We start from the raw sequence: 22,206 nt of genomic DNA on the forward strand, positions 1-22,206 counted from the left end.
CTGAGCTTTTTCCAAAAAATGCGTCTGGTCACAGAAAAGAGTCTCTGAGTGGCTGACACTGGAGTGGCTTCGACATGCCCTTCAAAACCTCCCAGTCCCAGGATCTTATTTAATTTCCTGCTGAAGTTCTTGGCCCAACAGGCTTGTAAAACGGTGAATTGGCCGCATTTATCAATATAGTTAACTCTGTTATCTATCCATCTATCTGTGATGATCTTGCCTTCAAGTTTTTATTGGGTAATTAAGTCAAGTAACTCTTCCCTGTAAGCATCTCCATTCCTTGCTTTGTTGGGTTTTTATTTTCCTTTGTTCACATACTGAACAAACACCAAGCACCCACCAAGTGTTGTGGGAGGCTTAGTGGGTGTAGGTGAGTGGGGCCCACTCCTCCCCTTGAAGAGTTCCCAGCTTAGAGCAAAGTTTCTGAAGGGTTTTCCATGGGCAAAGTGCGGTGATAGGCCATGGAGAGAGGAGGACCACAAACACCTGCCCTCAGAGAATCTCCTGGGTTTGGGAGACGGATGCAATTAGATAATAGAAAAGTGTGAAAAGAGGTGGGAGGGAGCAGAAGTTGATGTGGTAAGTGTGGGCTGGGGGTGGGGGCAGCCCGCCTTGAGTTCCCACAGTGCTGCTTTTAAATCCCAATTTGCTCTGGCCACTGTGGGACACTGTGTCTCAGAGCCCAGCAGCCTGCAGCTTGGAAGGAGGCCTTTAAACGGGAGAAGGTGCTGGAAAGAACAGAGTTGCATAAAGAAACAAGCTAAATTTATCCCTCCTTGTAGACCCCCAGCAATTGCTATGCTTAACACCTGACTTTCTATCAACAGAGACTTGTTTAACCAGCAGGTTAGTTGTTTTTCTCTGAGAAAGAGACAGAGAGAGAGGGGAAGAGAGAGAGAGAGAAAGAGATAGAGACTCTGAAGACAGAGAGGCACAGAGAGACACCTGAGGAGGAGCAAGGAGAGACAGAGGTAAAGGCATCCTTTGGTACCCAGCCCCGGTGAGCAGCAGGGAAGAATACTAAATTGGGTACCTGAGTGGGAGAAATCAGGCAATCTCCCGCCCCCTTCCTCCCTGCCTACCTTGCTAATTTCCAGAGAGCACCATTCTTCAGATGTAAGTATATAGGAGATGTCTGTGTTATCTTGGCCACTGCTTTGTTCCTGTCACCCGCTACCATCCCTATATAGCTGAGAGTTGACTGTAAGTGGATAATATACAAAAGCAATGATTTAAGTAAGTATTATAAGACTAAATATGCATGCCTTTGACCTAACATTCCCACCTCCAGGAATTTATCCTACAGAAAGTAATTAAGGAAACAGGCAAAGAATTTAGCAAGAGATTATTCATTGCAGCATTGTTTAGAAAAGCAAGGAAACTAACTACATAGCCAACCCCTGTTGGGGACCTGCTCAATAAATAATGGTATAACCTTACAATAGCTGTCCATACTGCTCGTAAATTGGGTTATAAATGGTTACTTATTGATGTGGAAAGACATGATTTATTAGGTGTAAAAAGCAAGTTACAAAATAGTGTATACAGTATGACTCCATATAAGTATTCTTATAAGTAATAAATATAAAATATATAGTCTAGGAAGACATATACCGAATGTTAATCTCTGGGTGGAGGGATTCTAAGACATTAAAATTTTTTTCTTTTTGCTTATCTGCGTTAAAAAATATTTTTTTTTCCACAATGAACATGTATTTCTTGTGCAATGAGAACAAATTTCCTTCCAGTGGTCCCAGCAAGCACCTCCTGCTGGGAGTCCAGGAGTGTACGGGCAAGCTGAATCAGGTGCTCCTGGCTCTGGGGCACTGTTGGAAAGGCCACCAACCCTTGTCAGGCCACTTCAAGCTGCTCATTAAGAATTTCCAAAACAGGGGGCTTCCCTGGTGGCGCAGTGGTTGAGAGTCTGCCTGCTGATGCGAGGGACACGGGTTCATGCCCCAGTCCGGGAACATTCCACATGCTGCAGAGCGACTGGGCCCCTGAGCCATGGCCGCTGAGCCTGTGCGTCCGGAGCCTGTGCTCCGCAACGGGAGAGGCCACAACAGTGAGAGGCCCGCGTACCGCAAAAAAAAAAAAAAAAAAAAAAAAAAAAGAATTTCCAAAACAGCGAGTCCCCACCCTGTTTCCACTCCCCATCCTGACTGGTCTTGCGGGCAAGAACTCAGTGACCCAACACCTTGGTATCAAAATGCTCAGTTGCTTCATAACCTACTGGGGGGTTGGCTGCCACCCTCCCTTGAGGCAAAACAGTTTGTACAAGTTGGTACTTGGTAAAGCTAACCTTGCTAAAACTGCCGGGCCTTCCCAGCTAGCCAGGAGCACCCTCCCCTGTAAGGGAGTGATGGCTAAAATGCTGTGTTGATCAGGTCAGCCCCTACCACACAGAGGCAGTTGTGATTCTGAATGTTGGAGAGAAAAAGCCGTCACCATGGCAACCCAGGCTCCCTCAGCCTCTGCGATCAGTCCAACACTCAGGGAAAGAAGGTGGAGTCTGGAGTCAGAACAAATACTGCCTGGCTGTCTGACCTCGGGTAGGACACTTAGCTTTTCTCTGCCTCAGCTTCTACATCTATAAAATGATACTAAAGTTCCTTATCCTACCCGCTCCCCGGATTAATGAGGAATAATCTGTGAATGGTAAAATGCAAGAGGAGTAGAGCATTCCTAGCTTTGGTTTGTCCCCAGATTGCTGTGTGTGACCTTGGGCAAATCATTTAAACGTTCTGTGCTTCAGATGCTCTATTTGTAAACAGGAAAGTAACATGCACTGTGATGGCTTCTCAGATTTATTGTCAGGTGCCCATGAGAATCCCAGAATCTCAGGGTTGGAAGGAATCTTACCCCTTACCACCCATGCAGGAATCCCTTTGATAAGTTCTTTGACCGAGAGGTACTTGTCCTGCCTCTGCTTGGTTACCTCCAGTGGCAAAGAGTTCATGACTGCACAACTTCCCAGGTAGCTCTTGCTGCATGACACTAATTGTAAGAAAATTCTTCTGTATATGATGTTTTACAACTAAATATTTATTTAAAAAATTAGCAGTTCTTTTCAGAGCTATTTCTGCTCCTGATTTTCCCAGTGGGTTTGCACAAGGTAGAAATTAGCAGCAATTGGCCAGAGGCAGGTACAGGCCCAGCTCTGAAAGCTTTTAGCTTACTGTAAAGGAGTATGGGTTCCAGGGAACCATACTTGGCACACATGAATGGGTTTTGAATCCCGTCGGATTCATGGAAATTTGGTGCTAGAAGGAACCCTGCAGATCACTGAGGCCACTCTCTCGCTTTAAAACTGAGACATCCGGCCCAGCCTGACCAAGTAGGTTACCAAGGATCCAGCCAGGAGCTGAACTTGGGGCTCCACTTCCCAGGGCAGTGACTCCACCTTGGGTTTAAGGAGGGCCAGGCTGATGGTGGCCCAAGTGCCCGCAGGTGATTCCTCCCCACCCAGCCCCCAGGCCTTCGGCGTCTCAACCCTGTCCTCTCCCCCACAGGCCCTGTACTGCAGCTGCTTTGTCCCTGTGTACTATGGCCTCTTTCCTCCAACTTACCGTGGCATGGTAAGTACCACAGTGTGGGAGGGGGGGTGAGCTGGGATCCAGGGGTGCCTCAGGGCCCCTGTGACCCACATTTGGGAGGAGTGGTCTCAGAATTCAGTGGGAAGACCAAGAATTGAAAAGGTCCTTGTGGTTTCCTACTCAGAATTCCCAGCGTAGATAGATTTCTGGGGTTTTAAGAAGAACTTCTCCCCCTAAGTTGGGCTTCTCTCTGGACCCACCAACACATTACTGAACCCAGCAAGTCAAGGCTCCACAGGTTTGCCAGATTGCCCCAGTAGGTCTGAGACTCTGTACCTCTAATCAACTTCAGTTGATGCCAGTGCTGCTGGTACATGGACGACACTCTGAGTAGAAAGATTTAACCCATGCCCTCTCCTCATTTTATGTATAGAGAAAATGAGATCCAGGGATTAGGAATCAGCTAGTAGATGGACCCCCGTATTGCATGTCATTCATTTAATTCTCAGGCACCCAGAGAGTTAGAGCCTCAGTATCTGTGATCCTTTGTTCACAGCTGAGGAAACAGAAGCCCCAAGAGGGGAAGGGACTTGAGGGTGGACACACCCTCAAGTCAGGGGTGCTCTGGAGGGTGTTGAGGGTGTCTGACCTCAGCAGAGGGAGGCAGCTTGGACCCAGGGCAGTCTGGAGGAGGGATATTTCACAACCTGCTCAGACCCACCACATGTGCACCTTCTCAAAAGGCCCTGTGGATGAGCTCCTTTCCCCGGCCCTGCCCTCAGCCATTGAGGGACTCCACGAGGGGTCACGTGACAGGGAAGCATTCATTCCTGCTTCATTCAGAGTATGGATGCCCCCTGACCTCGGTGTCAATGCTTCTCCCAAGGGACCCATTTCTTTGCTCTCCCTGAGTGGGGGAGAGGACCTATGACCCCAGAGGAGCATTTCTCACTCTGCCTCCCCCCTCTGCCCTGCAGTGGTACATCGACGGGGGCTTCTCGAGCATGCAGCCCTGCTCCTTCTGGATGGACTCCATCACCATCTCTACCTTCAGTGGTCAGCAGGACAGCTGCCCGCGGGACTGCCCCGCCATCTTCTGTGACTTCCGCATGTTCAACTGCTCTTTCAGTTCTCCCTGGAGAACATCGCCAGGATGACCCATGCCCTGTTCCCCTCAGACCTGGTGGTAAGAGACAGGAGGGACCGGGGAGGTGGGCAAGGAGAGCCGGGAAAGGGTGATGGGGGCTGGAGTGGGATGGGGGAGCCAATGAGGCCCACTCAGTCCATCTCAAATGATCCCTTAAACTTCCTCCTAAAGCTGTATCCCAGCCTTGCTGCCAGCTGGGTATGTGACCTTGAACAAGGGCCCTACGTGCTCCCAGCCTCAATTTTCTCCCCTGCAAAATGAGATGATCTCAGAACCACTGATAGCAATGTTGGCTGAACTCTCCCATTTTCACATGCAATGTGGGTTCAGCAAACTATGACCCAGGGGCAAAATCCAGCATATGACTTGTTTTTATACAGCCTGTGAGCTAAGAATGGACTTTCTATTTTTAAAGCATTGTTTAAAAAAAAAAAAAAACACAAGAAGAAGAAGTGACAGAGACTATATGTGGCCTACAAAGCCCCAAATATTTACTGTTTGGCCTTTTACAGAAAAGGCATTGTGGGCAATATCTGGTGTAATCCTCCAGCATCCTCTGTGATAGATACTGTTATTATTCCCATTTTACAAGTGAAGAAACTGAGGCTGTGAGAGGTTACATTCACACAGCCACCCAGCCAATAAGTGGCAGCACTGGGATTTGAACCCGATCTCCAAATGCTGCTCTTTATACTGTCCAAATGCACCTTCTCTGGTTCTACTATAAACATCGCACCCTCTCCGGCCCAGGGGAAGCTGATGATCAGCTGTTCTTAGCAGGTAGTGAAGGATGGGCCCATTTTGAAAAGCTCATCATATAAAGCTTAAGAGCAATGAAAGCAGCGGCTTTGGGAGAGGGACCATGGGTCTCTCTGTTGCTACAGCCTTAGTTATTTCCTGGTGCCCCACCTTGCAGATCCTGCACAATTATTACTACCAAGGGTACGAAGATGCTGTTTCGTACTTGAGGCGGCTGAGTAAGTACCGTGTGGCGCCCCGAGGAAGGTGGGGCAAAGACAGGAAGTAGAAGGGCTGGATAGAGGAGCATTTCCCCCCAGTTTGTGAACTGGAGGTGCTCTTCACCCAGGAGAGCTGGAAATGGGCAGCCTTCATTGTCCAGATGTTACTGTGGCCAGAAATTAGGACCACTGTGGAAAAGGGGCTTTAGGTTAACTGATGGGATGGTGTCTAGGGCTTTTGTACAAATGTATTTCTGAATTTAAAAACTATGATTAGGAAACACATAGCTCATATCTCCCTAGAGCATTCCAGTCTCATATCATTACATTTTCTTGCATTTTATTCTCTTTCCAATGAAACACTATTGTTATTGTAGAACTAGAGGTGACTAGTCTATGTTTGTGTGAGACTTTTGAGTGACATATTGATCAACAAATGAGAGAGAAGAGCCCTTGACCTAAGTTGGTTTGGAAAGCATGGTCCCACCCCTGTGTATCCTCTGTGCATAATCTGGGTGGAAGGAAGATTCCAATGGCATGCACTACACACGCTAACTCCATGAAGGCCATGCAAACATCTTTGTTAAAAGGAAAGAAAAAATGCTTTTCTATATTTAGAATTAATTCCATAGAGCATATTTCCAGAAAAAAGGGATTTCTGGATCAAAGAGTATTTACCTAATGTTATATCATAAATTTTTTTCCATGTTGCCGTATGGTCTTTGTAACTGGCTTTTTGGCACCTGTATAATATTCCATCACAGTTGTACAGAATACTTTGATCATTCTTTGAGTTTCCAAATGTTCACTATTATAAACAATGCTGTGGTGAACTTTTTGTGTATGTAGTTTTAGAAAATATATTTAAGGAGTGAGATTAAGGGGCTGAATGAGGTTTTTCTTGTAGGATATGTGCACTTCTTTTCTTCAAAATTGCTTCCTGCTGGGACTTCCCTGGCAGTCCAGGGATGAAGACTCCATGCTTCCATTGAAGGGGGTGCAGGTTCAATCCCTGGTTGAGGAACTAAGATCCTGCATGCTGCGTGGTGCAGCCAAAAAATTGCTTCCTGCTTTCCTAAGGTCCCCTGTCCTAACTCTTTACTTTCTCCTGGGTTCATTTTCCTGACTAGGGGCGTAGGGAGCGGGAGCACAGGATGGAGAGAATGTGGGCTCTGGAGGCAAGTAGCCCTGGACCAGGATCCCTATCCCCCAAGCTGTGTGAGCTCCAGGAAATCACTCTCCCTCTCTGAGTCTTAGTTCCAAATCTGTAAAAAGTGTTTAGATCCTGGTTTTTGACACACCAACTATGTGACCTTGAGCAAGTAATTCATCTCCTGGGGCCTGTTTTCTCATCTGTACAAGGTGACTGATGGTGGAACCTACCTCTGAGTTTTTTTCCTAGCCATGGTCAATCCAGTCCACTGCCCCCTCTGACCTCTCTGCAGACAGACTCCTCCTAACGCTGACTGTCCTCTGACAACTGCCCCATCTTCCACATTTTCACAGGTGACCGCTGTGAAGCCGAGCCCCCAGTATCCAAAAGGAGGACGACATGAAGGGTGTGGTGGTGGTGGAGATGAGGTCTCACCTACAGAGCTTAGGGAATAGGAGGGTCTGGCTAGGGCCTGTAGTCCTTTCTGCCCCAGGTGGGGAGCCCCTCCATTCTTTCCTCAGTGATGGTGTATATTGAGGGCTTGAGGTTTGGGGACCCCCTGATTTGGTTCTTGGATCTCGGAGCAGACACCAATTCCCTGCCCCAGGAAATCCCGCTACACCTCAGATTGCATCCTGGCTACCTGGCTGCCTCCACACCTGTCTCTCCCCTAGAACTTTTCCTTTCTCTTCCTCTCAGGGCAAGCCCTGGGAAGACTTACAAAGTGGGTTGTTAAGCATCTCTAGTCTCCCCCATTTCTCAGTAGCCCCTTACCCTCTCACCCTCCCCGCTTCCACCCTTAGCTGGTGTGGACATTTTCACAGGTATGTACGGCAGTCTTAAACCCAAGGATGAAACTCTAATAGTAGTAGCATTGCAGGCATCCACTCCTGAATTGAAGCAGTATATGGAGGATGGCAGGTTTTCCCCAATGGCCCTGGAATCACTCCAAGTAGGAACAGACACAACTCATAAGGGAGAAAAAAACTTGTGCTGGCTGCCAGCTGTTTTTGCTTCCTCTTCCAATCTGCAAATGTGTGCATGGCTTTCTCAGTGCAAGTTTCAGCTCCAGCACCTAAATCCTCTTGGGATTGGTGGGCCTGGAGTTTTCTCCCGGCACCAGATGCAAGCAGGAAATACTGACATAGCCTGAGAAAACCCCACCTACCATCTGGGAACAGAAAACGGAATTCTGCTCCAGCCTCCTGCCTGCTTTCTGAAAGAGGGTCAAGCTCAGGTAGGAAGCCACACCTGCAAGGTGTCACCCTCAACTCCTCAGCTCACATCCTGGCATCCTCTTCCTCCTCCCTCCTAAGGGTTCACATCTACCTAATTATTCCTGCCACCAGGTGAGCCTCCCTCTCCACCCTTGGCCTCCCCTGACAGCGGCCTTCTACCCCAAAGGAAAGGACACTGCTTGATGGCATCCTTGAAAATCCACATTCCCCACACAGACACATGTACATGGTGAGGTTGGAGCTCAGCGGATGCCATGTCTGAAATATCCATCCCATATCCAGCCATGTCCGGCCAGACTGACCTTCCTCCCTCCCTTCCTCCCGCTCACAATTGGGTAAGTTTTGACACAGACACAGACACACTGACACAGACACAGACACACACACCTGTGAAACCAGCACCACAATCAAGATAGGGAACAATCCATCATGCCTGAAGTTTCCTCAGCCCCTTTGGGATCTCTCCCACCTTCCCTCACCCCACTATCCCCAAGCAAACCCTGATGTCTTTCTGTCATTATAGATTAATTTGCATTTTAGAGTTTTTGATCGATGAACTCTTATAGTATGAATTCTTTTTGTCTGCATTCTTTCACTCAGCATAATTATTCTGAGATTCACCCATGTCACTGCATGGTATAAATAGTTCATTCCTTTTGGCATTCCAATCCACTGTATGAATATACCACAGTTCATTTATCCATTCACCTGTTAATGGGCATTTAAGATGTATCCAATTTGGGGCTGTTATGAATAAAGCTGTTATGTACATTCATGCATGAATTTCTGTATGAACAAATGCTTGCATGTCTCTTGGGTAAATACCCAGGAATGGAATGACCCGATCATATGGTGGATGCATGTTTAATATGTAATGTGTATATATCTACAAATATATGTGTAACATATAATATTTTAATATAAAATGTAATGTATTTAATTGTAGTAAAACACACATAACATAAAATTTACCATCTTAGCCATTTTATTTTATTTTATTTTATTTTATTTTATTTATTTATTTTAACATTTTTATTGGAGTATAATTGCTTTACAATGGTGTGTTAATTTCTGCTTTAAAACAGAGTGAATCAGTTATACATATACATATGTTCCCATATCTCTTCGCTCTTGCGTCTCCCTCCCTCCCACCCTCCCTATCCCACCCCTCTAGGTGGTCACAAACCACCTAGCTGATCTCCCTGTGCTATGCAGCTGCTTCCCACTAGCTATCTATTTTACCTTTGGTAGTGTATATATGTCCATGCCACTCTCTCACTTCGTCACAGCTTACCCTTCCCCCTCCCCATATCCTCAAGTCCATTCTCTAGTAGGTCTGTGTCTTTATTCCCGTCTTCCGTCTTAGCCATTTTAAGTGTACAATTCAGTAGTGTTAAACATACACTGGTGTGCAACCAATCTCCTGAACTTTTCCACCTTGCAAAACTGAAACTCTACACCCATTAACCAACTCTCCTTTTCCCCCACCCCCTAGACCCTGGCTACCACCATTCTATTTCTATGAGTTTGAATACTTTAGGTACCTCATGTAAGTGGAATCATAACAGTATTTGTCTTTTATTTTTTGCGGTACGCGGGCCTCTCACTGTTGTGGCCTCTCCCGTTGCGGAGCACAGGCTCCGGACGCGCAGGCTCAGCGGCCATGGCTCACGGGCCCAGCCGCTCTGCAGCACGCGGAATCCTCCCGGACCAGGGCACGAACCCGTGTCCCCTGCATCGGCAGGTGGACTCTCAACCACTGCGCCACCAGGGAAGCCCTATTTGTCTTTTTGTGACTGGTTTATTTCACGTATAACGTCCTCAAGATTCATGCATGTTGTAGCATGTGACAGGATTTCCTTCCTTAAGGCTAAATAATATTCCATCGCGCATATAGAGCAGATTTTCTTTATCTATTCATTCGTCAGTGGACATTTGGGTTGCTTCCACCTCTTGGCTATTGTGAATAATACTGCAATGAACATGGGTGTGCAGATATCTCTTCAAGATCCTATTTTCAATACTTTTGGATATGTACAGACTGAGAAACATACCCAGAATGTATGTCTAACTTTTTAAGAAGTTACCAAATTGTTTCTAGAGTGGTTGTACCATTTTACATTCCCAACAGTGAATGACAATTCCAGTTTCCCCACATTCTCACCAACACTTGGTATGGTCAGTCTTTTTAATATTAGCCATTCTAGTAGGTATGTGGTAGTATCTTATTGTGGTTTTAATTTGCATTTCCCTAATGACTAATGATGCTGAACATCTTTTCCTTGGCTTATTAGTTGCTCAAATATATTCTTTGGTGAAGTGTCTGTTCAACTCTTTTGCCCATTTTCCCCTAGACCTTTAATAGGCTTTATTTTTTAGAATCATTTTAGATTTACAGAAAAACTGTGAAAATAGGACAGAGAGTTTCCATATACTCCACATCTAGGTTTCCCTATTGTTGTAGGTCTCACACTTGTTAGATGTTATAGCATGGTACACAAATCATTTGGTGCATAGTATGGTATATTGTTTACAATTAGTGAACCAATGTTGATAAATCGTTACGAACTAAAGTCCATGCTTTATTCAGACTGCCTTAGTTTTTACCTAATGTCCTTTTTCTAACCCAGGATCCCATTCAGGATCCCTCATCACATTTAGTTGTGCTGTCTCCTTAGGCTCCTCTTGTCTGTCACAGTTGCTCAGACTCTCCTTGTTTTTAATGACCTACTGGCCAGATAGTTTGTAGCATGTCCCTCAGTTGGGATTTGCTTGGTGTTTTTCTCATGATTAGACTGGGGTTGTGGGTTTGCGGGGGAAAGACCACAGAGGCAAAGTGCCATTCTCATCACGTTGTATCAAGGGTACATGCTGTGAGGTGGTGTTTGTCAGCTTTTTCCACTGTAAATCTACTCTTCCTTTCGATACTGTGTGTCCTTCTTTGGAAGGAAGTCACTAAGAAGTAGGGAGTTATTCTCCACTTCTTTAAGGGCTGAGTATCTAAAGAAATTATTGGGAATTCTTCATCATGAGAGATGTGTCTCTTTCTCTGCCTATTCAATCATTTGTTTACCTATTCAATCATTTATTTATATTAGTATGGACCCGTTGATACTTATTTTATACTGTGGGTTATTACTCAGTCCTCCTTTATTTATTTTGTTACTCAAATTATTCCACCTTTGGCCATTGGGAGCCCTTTCAATTGACTCTTTTGCCCATTTATTTTTATTTTTTTGGCTGCACCTCACACAGCTTATGGGAGCTTGTGGGATCTTAGTTCCCCAACCAGGGATAGAACCTGGGCCCTCAGCAATGAAAGCATAGAGTGCTAACCACTGGACTGCCAGGGAATCCCCATCTTTTGCCCATTTAAAAAATGGAATTGTTTGTTTTCTTATTAAGAGCTTTTATGTATTCTAGATAAATGCCCTTTATCAGAAATATGATTTGCAAATATTTTCTCCCAGTCTGTGATTTCTCTTTCCAACTCCTTAACAGTGTCTTCTGAAAAGGAGAAGTTTTTAATTTCGATAGGGTCCATAGTAAATTTTTTCCTTTGTGGATCATGCTTTTGGTGTCTTTATCTAAGAAATCTTTGCCTCACTCAAGATCACAAAAAGCCTTTTTCCTTTGTCATATTTTCAAAGTTGATTTGGTTATTCTAGGTCTTTTGTCATTTTATATGAATTTTAGAAATGGTTTGTGAATTTCCACACAGAAAACTATCGCACTATGTTTTTCTTGTCAACCTATTCTCTCATCCTCTGCAATTACCACCTCAAACCTTCTGCTCCCAATTTCCAGCCTCCTACCCCACCTGACTTCCTACTTCACAAGAAAAACCAAAGCCATCAGAGGGGAGTTCTCTCAACTTTGTACCACCAAATATACAGACTCACCTTTCCCTGACCCCCTCCTTCTTAGCATGTGAAAGGAAGCATCCTTCTTCTGCCTGTCTAAAGCTCACCCCATCACCTGGGCCCAGACACCATTCCAATCTCAGGATTCTCTAGTTTTCCATTATTCCCTCTCTCTCCAACCTCCATCTCTCAACTGGATCCTTACCAGCAACGTTTTTTTTTTTTTTTTTTTCTAGGGTGCTACACTAGTGTGTTTTAATATATAACAAACCAGTTGCTTAAACAAGATTTTTTCATAATCACTCACACATCTTTGGGGTCCCTCAGTGTCTACCAGCAACGTTTAAATCTACCCCAGTCTTGTCTGTTTTAGAAAACTTTCCCTGGGTTCCCCTCTCCACCTCTCCTGATCAATCCTGGTTCCTTCCTCATCTCACCCTGCTTTTCCTCCCTGGGCCAACTCCTCCACTGCCACCGTTATGGCTTCAGTGACCATCCAGAGGTGGGGCTCCCAAATATATATCTCTAACCCTCATCTCTTCTCTGAGATCCAAATACATGTATCCAGCTACCCACTTGTCATCTCTCCTTGGACATCTCAAAGGCCCCTTACACTCAACATGTTTCCAAAAAAGCAAACTCCACTCTCCCCACTTCTCCCCAGGCCCACCCCTCCATGGTTGTATTCTGAGCCAACGGCACTGACATTCATCCAATTGTGTAAGTCCCCCCTCCCCATCTGTGGAAAAATTGTCTTCCTCAAAACTGGTCCCTGGTGCCAAAAAGGTTGGGGACTGCTGGTGTAAGCCACATCCTTCCCCTCACCCCCCAATCAATCCATCGTCAGTTCTCATTTATTTTACTTCCTAAGCAGAATCCTCTATCTCTTTCTAACTCCTTCCAAGGGGAAGCCCCACACACCTCTCCCAGAACCCTGACAGCGTGCCCTGGGTCCCCTCTTGCTTTTCTCAGTGAGTCTCTGCACAGCAGCCAGAGTGATCTTGTCAAAACCAGAGACAGGTCTTCACCTCTCTGCTCATAAGTCTTCATGGTCTCTCTGAAAACCAAGGGTCTTTGATGCCGCCTGTAAGCCCTTGCATGGTCTGGCCCCTGTGGTCTCCTCAGCCCCATCTCCCATCACAAGTATCCCCACCCCTGTTCCACCTACACTGACCTCGCAGGGCCTTGGCTTCCTCCTGCTCCCTCGAACCTGTGACCTTTGTGTGTGCTGTTCGCTCTGCCTGGAATGTTCCTCCTCATCCCACCCTGACCACCCCCTGGACCTCTCCCCTGTCACGTCTCAGCTCAAATGTCACTCCCTCTGGGAAGCCCTCCCTGCTCCCGTCTCTCCTAGTACCACATTCTTCACTTCCTAGCACTTGTCTTGGTTAAAACTTGAGGTTATTGGCATGGTTAGTGCCTGCCCCCAGGCTAGACCGTAAGCTCCAAGAGGCCTATTTTTGTCTCCTTCAACTCCTCAGTGCCTGGTATAATGCCTGGCACATATTAGATGCTCAATAAGTATCCATTGAATAAGTGGATCAAAACACAATCAGATATTCAATATAAATTCAAGTAAGTAAAGAAAGGCCATTGAAAAGCACTAATCCAGGAGTTCCCTGCTGGCCTAGTGGTTAGAATTCTAGGCTTTCGCTTCTGGGGTTCAATCCCTAATCGGAGAACTGAGATCCTGCAAGTTGTGCAGCGCAGCAAAAACAGAACAAAAACAATGAAAAAGCACTAATCTTGTTTATGAGAATAATTTGGGAAACCATTTTTTGCAAATACTATGCTGATACCAGGGGTTAGTAATGCCACCTGTGACCCCATGCTGTTGTTTTTCCTAGATGCTGCTTACCTTAATTCTCCTTCCAAGAGAGTGATTCTCCCCTGGGTAGAAGTGTACTGCCAGATAGAACTCGCCCTTGGGAATGAGTGCCCTGAACACTGTCAACCAAGCCTCCAAACAGAGCGGGCCAGTCCAGAAGAATCCAGACAACTTCACACACAATGGGCTCCCAAAGGGGAAAGAAAAGGTGGCCGTGGTCCATCTCTGTCCCCACCTGTGCAGACACCTGAATCCACATGTGAGTGGCCTGTGGAGTCACCTGTTTCACCACCTGCATCGCCACTGGCCTCATCACCATCACATTCTCCAACTGACTTGCCACCTGTATCACTCCCAGCTGTGCACTTCCTCCCCAGCTCAACACCTGGCCTGTCACCTGTATCACCATCACAGCAGGTACAACTGACTGGATCACCACCCAGATCCCCCCACCCCAGTCATCTGTGTCATCCAGGACGTCCCTGGGGCCTTCCGCTGTGGGGACATCTCCAACATTGCCCCAGTGTTCTTCTTCAGCAACACCTGCACAGCCACCTGTGGAGGAACTGGGCCCAGAACAGCCCCAAGGTATGGACCCTTCTGGCTTCTCACAGCTTCCTCATGTCTGGAGCCCGTTGGCAAGTGTGTAACGACATGGTTGCTGATTAACAGTTGCTTTAGAGGGGTGCATTGGTGAAGTTAGCCCGTTAACTTTAGCGGCTCTACTTGCTATGAGGACAGACCACCACGAGAGGGCAGTGTACTTGACATTTGGTTTTTTTCTTCTTTAGTCCAGTGATTCTCAAAGTGTGCTCCCCAACTAGCAGCAATAGCACCACCTGAGAACTTGTTAGAAATGAAAATTCTCAGGCCCTACCACATACCTACTAAATCACAAATTCTTGGGGTGGGACCCAGCTGTCTGCATTTTTTACAAGCCCTCCACATTTGAGAGCGGCTGTTCTAGTAGATTTTTTATTGTGAAAGCTGCTGTGCCAGGGCAATGCTACTCAAGAAGGGGTCTGTGGACCAGTGCCAGTCCCTGAATTATTTGCTACTAGTTCACAATGAAATGAGTAGAGAAAGTGAGAGCAAGCATTTAGAAATGTTTATAGCAATACAGTAGAGCCATGACATCCAAGAGCTTGGTCATTTTCCTACTAATTCATTTATATTGTATTTCACAAAAGCACTATTCCATTATGGATTGTAAATAGTATTTTTAAAAATTGGTTCTTTACTACAGGTGAAGCACCCATCTGGGGGCTGCAAAGATGAACAGCTCTTAATTCCTTACTCTCAGGAAATCTCCCCTCCAACAGAGGGAATGGCATGGATACCAACCTCAAGAACGCAAAAGGAATTCTTAAGTACTATATAACTAACAAAAACAGTGTTGAGGGTATTCATAGAGAATAAGATCACATCTCTCTGGGGAGATAAGAAAGGCTTCTTGGAGGTGACAGGTGATTTGAAATGGGCAAGATTTTCTCTTTTTTTTTTTTTTTTTTTTTTGCGGTTCGCGGGCCTCTCATTGTTGGGGCCTCTCCCGTTGTGGAGCACAGGCTCCGGACGCGCAGGCTCAGCGGCCATGGCTCACGGGCCCAGCCGCTCCGCGGCATGTGGGATCTTCCCAGACCGGGGCACAAACCCGTGTCGGCAGGCGGACTCTCAACCACTGCACCACCAGGGAAGCCCTGAAATGGGCAAGATTTTGACAATTGTGGTTTGTGGGATCTGACAGAGTAGAAAGAACATTTCAGATTTTGTTTATTCCAGAGGCTCAGGTGCAGAGAAGGAAAGTGCAAGGTACATTCAGGATGAAGAGGATACCTGTTTGGCCACTGTGGGTGGTCTGGGTGAGGACCAAGGGAGAGGGGCCCAAATGATGGACCGAAGCCAGGTTGTAGGGTCCTCATGGTCCACCAGCCAAACTTCCATAGTTATTATGATAAACAGTAGCACAGATTAGCAAGGTTTCCTTCTTTGCGGATCTGCCCTGAGTCAGGGGTGACCCCCCTTTCTCTGGAATAGGTTCACTTTGTCTTTTTTGTTTGTTTGTTTTTCTTTTCTTTTCTTTCTTTCTTTTTTTTTTTTTTGAATAGGTTCACTTTGATTCTTTTAACAATGAGACAAAAATATCAGAACATTAAGAGTCAGAAAATTGTTCAAAGTCTTTCACCTGCTGTCTTCTTCCCTGTTACATGAAATGCATTTATTTTATGTTATTGCACCTGTGCTTAAAGGCAGCCATGTTCAGGGGCCTGAGAACTCCTGGACCCGGAGCTGGCACTCCTCACTCATATTGGGGGTGGACAGAGCATATGGATAGCCCAGTGGTTCATGACTGCGGGCCATATTTCCCCCCAGGAGACATTTGGCGACATCTGGAGACATTTTTGGTTGTCACCAAGTGGGTAACGTCTAGTTGGGAGAGGCCAGGGATGCTGCTAAACATCCTGCAATGCTCAACCCCTATAACAAAGAATTGCCTGGCCCTTAGCGTCAGTAGTGCTGAGGCTGAGGAATCCTGTTGGAGCCCCCAGCTGGTCTCAGCAGTGACATCCTAGGCCACCTGTAGGAATTGGGCAGAGTGGAGCCCCAGGGGTTCATGTTAGCAGTCGTTTGGCAGTGGCCATGTTGTTGTTGGGGGCGGGAGGTGCTGCAAAAAGTCCCAGGAAAATCCATAAACAAAGGAGCCACAAATAGATTTGGGAGAGTGAGGGATATCCAGCAGGTCCCCAAATGAAAGAAGTTCAGAGAGAGGAATTTATTAATTTATTCTATATTATTTTTATTTACATGTATTACATAATTACATATTAATATTCATGTGTTATATATCCCCCTACTCATTGGAAACATGCAAAGAGCTTACTTAAGGGAATTCCCTGGTGGTCCGGTGGTTAGCATGCAGGCTTTCACTGCCGTGGGCCCAGGTTCAATCCCTGGCTGGGGAACTAAGATCCCGCAAGTCAAAAAAAAAAAAAAAAAGAAAAGGGAGCTTACTTAAGAACAATGGTCATGAAACTATTTGTATTTCCTATTCCAGCAAAAAAGACAAAAGCATTACATAAAGCAGATGCTAGAAGGTTTAGACCCCTGTGGGGGATTTTCTTGAAAACTTTCCCTGACACAACTGGCTGCTTTTTATGAGGGAATTGCTGATAATATTATATCAAGGGTTAGCTTCAGACCTTCTACAGATGCCACTGCCCTGGATCTCAGTCAAATCCAACAACATGATTCTGGTCCCAAATACGAGAATTTGAGAGTAAAAGTTCTTGATGGTTTCTGAACATTTCACTTACTTCCTATTGTTATTTCAAAAATGACTAAGTAGGGCTTCCCTGGTGGCGCAGTAGTTGAGAGTCCGCCTGCCGATGCAGGGGACACGGGTTCGTGCCCCGATCTGGGAAGATCCCACATGCCGCGGAGCGGCTGGGCCCGTGAGCCATGGCCGCTGACCCTGTGCGTCCGGAGCTTGCGCTCCGCAACGGGAGAGGCCACAACAGTGAGAGGCCCGCATACCGAAAAAAAAAAAAAAAAAATGACTAAGTACTCCTCCCCAACCCCATCTCACTCATGTCTTCTGTATTTTCATTTTTGGCTGTAGCTCTCTTTGCTTCTTCAAATTCCAAAAGCACCGTGCCTCTGGCTAATGTGAAGGAAACCATGCGCAAGCCTTATGCAATGTTAAGTGTCTCCTCAATTGGGAATATGTTGTTTCCTTTGGTCAGGGGAGAGGGCCCAGCTAAGTGATATTTTCCATCTCTTTAGCTGCCCAAGGAGCACTGGGTTCCTTTTCTGGATGTGATTTCAGTCCATCCCCTTACGGTTCGCAGACCACCACTCCTTCCCTCTTCCTCAGTGAAGGCAACGTGTGGGACATGAGCCTATTCATGCTGACAGTGTCATTCCCCAGAGTCCCTGCTGTGCACACTGGGGAATGTACCTTCTCTAAATGCAGTGGGAGAGTGTGCACCCCTCCTCGTATCTGACTCTCTGTTGATGTCTCAGTTCAAAAGAGCTGGCAGCCATGCTACATTCTAGCCTTTGGTGGATCCTGCACAGTATAAGTTAAGAGACTCTACCAAAAACTTCCCTTAATCCAAATTATTTTCTATCAGCATAAAAAGAGGGCTAATATTCCTATGTTGTAGATTGTCCCCAGAAAATCTTTTAACTGTCTGGGTTGCTGGGTTGTTTAACGTGTACTCCATTATTGTCTTTGCAGTGATTGGGAGAGGGCCTGGGGAGCTGGTTTTGTTTGTTTGTTTGTTTAACATCTTTATTGGAGTATAATTGCTTTACAATGGTGTGTTAGTTTCTGCTTTACAACAAAGTGAATCAGTTATACGTATACATATGTTCCCATATCTCTTCCCTCTTGCGTCTCCCTCCCTCCCACCCTCCCTATCCCACCCCTCTAGGTGGTCACAAACCACCTAGCTGATCTCCCTGTGCCATGCGGCTGCTTCCCACTAGCTATCCACCCTACGCTTGGTAGTGTATACATGTCCATGCCACTCTCTCACTTCGTCACAACTTACCCTTCCCCCTCCCCATATCCTCAAGTCCATGTTCTAGTAGGTCTGTATTTTATTTCCGTCCTACCCCTAGGCTCTTCATGACATTTTTTTTTCTTAGATTCCATATATATGTGGGAGCTGTTTATTGTTTGTTTGTTTTGTTTGTTTGTTTTTTCCTCTCTGGGAACCTCAATACCCAGACTCCTTTGCTGACTGAATGCCAGTGGGGTTAGCCAGTGGAATGCAACAGCAGGAGATCAGAGGTATTTCTGCCCCCCAACCTCATCCCTTCCTGCCTTGGGGTAGCTCTGGCAGTGGCTGAGTTTTTCTATGGCCACAGTTGCAGAGAACAGGGCCTGAGGCACTTTTATTTTTGATATTCCCACTCGATATCATATCGAGTATATTAAAACATACCTGTTTCTCACATTAAGTATAGTTTTAATTATAAAACTTTTGGAAAGAGTTTACATAAATAATTTTGTGCTTGGGCATAAATTATGCATTTTGTTCACATGACTTAAACTTTATTGCATTGACATATAACTGTATAAAAGTTTAGCTGAGTTTCATTTGACTAGTTGGCATGATGTTACTTAGATAAACATTCATTGATTACAAAATAAAAGTTTGCCAGGGAACTCCAATGTTCAGCCAGGGTTGAGAACCATGGTATTGGTGTTTCTGTCTACCTTCTGAGCTGGAGCAGGGCTCTGTCATTAACCAACCATTATTTCATCTATTTTCCCAGGGAGAGAACTGCTGAAGACTCCAATTGGGTGAGCAAAGTATTCAAGAAGAACAAACAAAAGACAAGTGGCACCAGAAAAGGCTTCCCAAGACATCCACAATCCAAAAAACCAGGCAGCAAAATGCAGTGAGCATGACTCATGTTTCTAATTCCACAGGGAGGAGCAGGTTTGGGAATGGTCTGCAGAACGATTACAGGGGTAGTGAGGGAGTGAATAAGGATGCGGATGAGGAGATGGGCTTTGGGGTTGGACACACCCAGCAAAAATCCCTTCTCTGCCACAGTCTCACCCGGTGAGTGCGCTTAGGACTCTTGGTCTTTCTGAGCCTCTATCTCCTGATCTGTAAAATAGGGCTAATGCCAGCTCATAAGGTTGTTGTGAGGGTTTAACAAGGTCAACTGTGTAAACTGCTTCACAGAGTGCAAGATGTGTAATAGCACTCAATAATTAGTAGTTATTATGGTCATATAACTCCCAGAAGTTAACTAGCCACCTCTCAGCTTCTGAATAGAACTGCACTTAAAGAAGATGATTCTTTGGGACACTAGTCTACCATCTTCTCCGTCTGCTAGCTTCCGGAATAAAGTTGTTATTCCTTGTCCTAGATTTAAAAAAAGAAAAAAACTGTACTTAAAAACCAAACAGGGATGGGCTTCCCTGGTGGCACAGTGGTTGAGAGTCCGCCTGCCGATGCAGGGGTCACGGGTTCGTGCCCCAGTCCGGGAAGATCCCACATGCCGCGGAGCGGCTGGGCCCATGAGCTATGGTTGCTGGGCCTGCGCGTCCAGAGCCTGTGCTCCGCAAGGGAGAGGCCACAACAGTGAGAGTCCCGCGTACCGCAAAAAAAAACAAAAACAAAAACCAAACGGGACTTCCCTGGTGGTCCAGTGGTTAAGAACTCGCCTTCCAATGCAGAGGAGATGGGTTCGGGCCCTGGTCAGGGGACTAAGATCCCACATGCCGTGGGGCAACTAAGCCCGTGCGTGCAACTACTGAGCCTGCTTGCTCTAGAGCCCGCACCACAACTAGAGAGAAGCCCACACACAGCAACAAAAGATCCCGCATGCCTCAACAAAGATGCCGTATGCTGCAACTAAGACCCGACGCAGCCAAATAAATAAATAAATATTAAACAAACAAACAAACAAACAGGTGGGTGCTCATGTGACTCAACAGGTAGCGTTTCTAACTGTTGCCAACCTACAGCTAACAGTCCTGACCAATGTAGGCCTGCTTCTTATATAGCTTTTGACTATATTACACTGTTGTTGATTTAATCAGTCAAGCTTTACTGAGCACCTACTAAATGCCAAGCACTCTTCTGGGTTCTGGGGATATCAAAGATGAATTCAACTTGATCCCAAACTTTCAAGACTTTACCCCAAAGTTGAACTTTAGACCAAAGACAAGAGTAAAACCAACTAATTTGCCAAACTGTGAGCCCCATATAAAACCAGTCTTAATTTTTTTACTGAACCATAAAATTGTTTTTAAAGGCACATGCATATATACATACACACTCACAAATTCAAAATGCCAGCCTCAAACCCAAATCAAGCCAGGTATCATCTACAGTTATTTCACAGGATTATTGAAGTATTCTCTGAATGGAACAGACCTTGCTATTTAATTTGCTTCAAGCCTTAATCGGTTGGACAAATTCCTAACTCTTTCTATGAGACATCCAGTCCTGGGTGGGAGTCCCTGGGTGGGCACAGGAATGTATCAGGTAGATGAGGGTCAGAGGCTCACCCTGGCAGCCATAGGCCCACTGCAAAATCTGGGCAAGTAGGTACTTGGTGGTGGTGGGGAGGAGATTCAGAGCTGCTGCAGGAAGTAGGGCAGACCTACGTGTCACTTTCTGGATTATAGGATGGTCAGCAAGGGTGTAGGACCCAGAGGGCAGTTGGTGGTTTCTGGGGTTTGTAGGATCACTGCTGCCTGGGATTAGCCTCACTCTGTTCCTTGGTCTCCATCCCCAAAACTTCCCTGACCTTTGAGTCTGTCTCTAGAAGCTCAGGGTCAGGTTTGGTCATGAGGATGTAGGCAGGTCTGCCATGGGTGTGGGGAAGCTTCTCTGCGGCTAGGAGTACCCTCTAGAAGCCAGGTCCAGAGGCCTCTTCCCATACATCAGAGAAGTGGGAACTGTGCAGTTCAGCCAGAGCTACCCTGGTTGATAAAATTCTAGGAATCAAGGTGCTTTATAAAGAAGCAGGCTGTGATAAAAAACAAACAAAACAACATTCATAAGCTGTGGAAAACACTGTTGTCAGTGGGTCACACATCCTGTGTGCGGTGCTCCTTTATAGAACAGGTTATGAAACTGCTTGGGGGCAATTTACCAATTGATTTTAAGCAATTCCATGCTTTGAGTTCAAATACAAGGTTAGTGGGCAGGGAAAAAAAGCTTAAAAATATTAGGCATAGAGAGGTAGGAGTGGTCCTGGAAGAGGAAAGGTCTGTTCCCAAACTACAATCACAAGAGACATTGTCACATCCACAAGCTATTCCTGTGTAAATTCCTGGTCCCCAGCTGATATCTCTCCCAGCAGAGGAAAGAGTCTAGAATAAAAGCTCAGGGTAAATCTTCCATACATTAGTGTGCGTGCGTGCGTGCGTGGGTGTGTATGTTTTAAATTAGAAGTTCAAATCAATACTCTGGTGTGGGTTGTATTAGTTAGTTATTGCTGCTGTGATAATGCTGTATAACAGATGACCCTCTTCCCCCAAGATCTCAGTGGATTACAAAACAAACATTTATTTTTTTTTTCTCTTTCATAGGGCTATGAGTTGGCTGGGATAGCTCTGCTTAGGCTACAGGTTGGGGTCAAGTCTGTTCCCTGTCCCTTTTATTCCAGGACCAGCAGTAATGCCAGATATGCCCTTCTCCTGGAGCATGGCTAGATATATATATCAGCCTAGCTTTCCTCTGCTAGTCTTATCTCTTCTCAGTGGTCATTGGACTCAGGTTGTATAACTGACCTCAAAGTAGAGAGACAGATTGAGAAGTTGAGAGACTGCCTACAGGCTACAAATGGAAAAGGAGAAGGTCCACCTTGCTCATTGCTACCCACATCCTTCTAATTGCTGCCAAGTCTGTCAGACTCCCCAAATTTCCACCATTAAAGAGCCCCTCCTTTGAGTTACTATGGAATCTCCCCTTATTCAAAGGTGAATTTAATAATGGCTAAAACTGGG

At 45.8% G+C, this 22,206-nt stretch overlaps 1 protein-coding gene across 1 annotated transcript in view; it reads left to right on the top strand.

The window, feature by feature from the left end:
* The window catches only part of PNPLA1 (patatin like phospholipase domain containing 1), a 42,791-nt gene that overhangs the window by 18,455 nt on the left and 2,130 nt on the right, over positions 1-22,206 (top strand). The window contains 6 exon segments of the mRNA XM_028479517.2: positions 3,513-3,578; positions 4,514-4,655; positions 4,658-4,722; positions 5,600-5,660; positions 13,744-14,166; positions 14,169-14,312. Coding sequence (XP_028335318.1) covers positions 3,513-3,578; positions 4,514-4,655; positions 4,658-4,722; positions 5,600-5,660; positions 13,744-14,166; positions 14,169-14,312 — 901 coding nt within the window.

This window comes from Physeter macrocephalus, chromosome 18, assembly GCF_002837175.3.
Source record: "Physeter macrocephalus isolate SW-GA chromosome 18, ASM283717v5, whole genome shotgun sequence".
In the NCBI taxonomy this organism is placed as follows: domain Eukaryota; kingdom Metazoa; phylum Chordata; class Mammalia; order Artiodactyla; family Physeteridae; genus Physeter; species Physeter macrocephalus.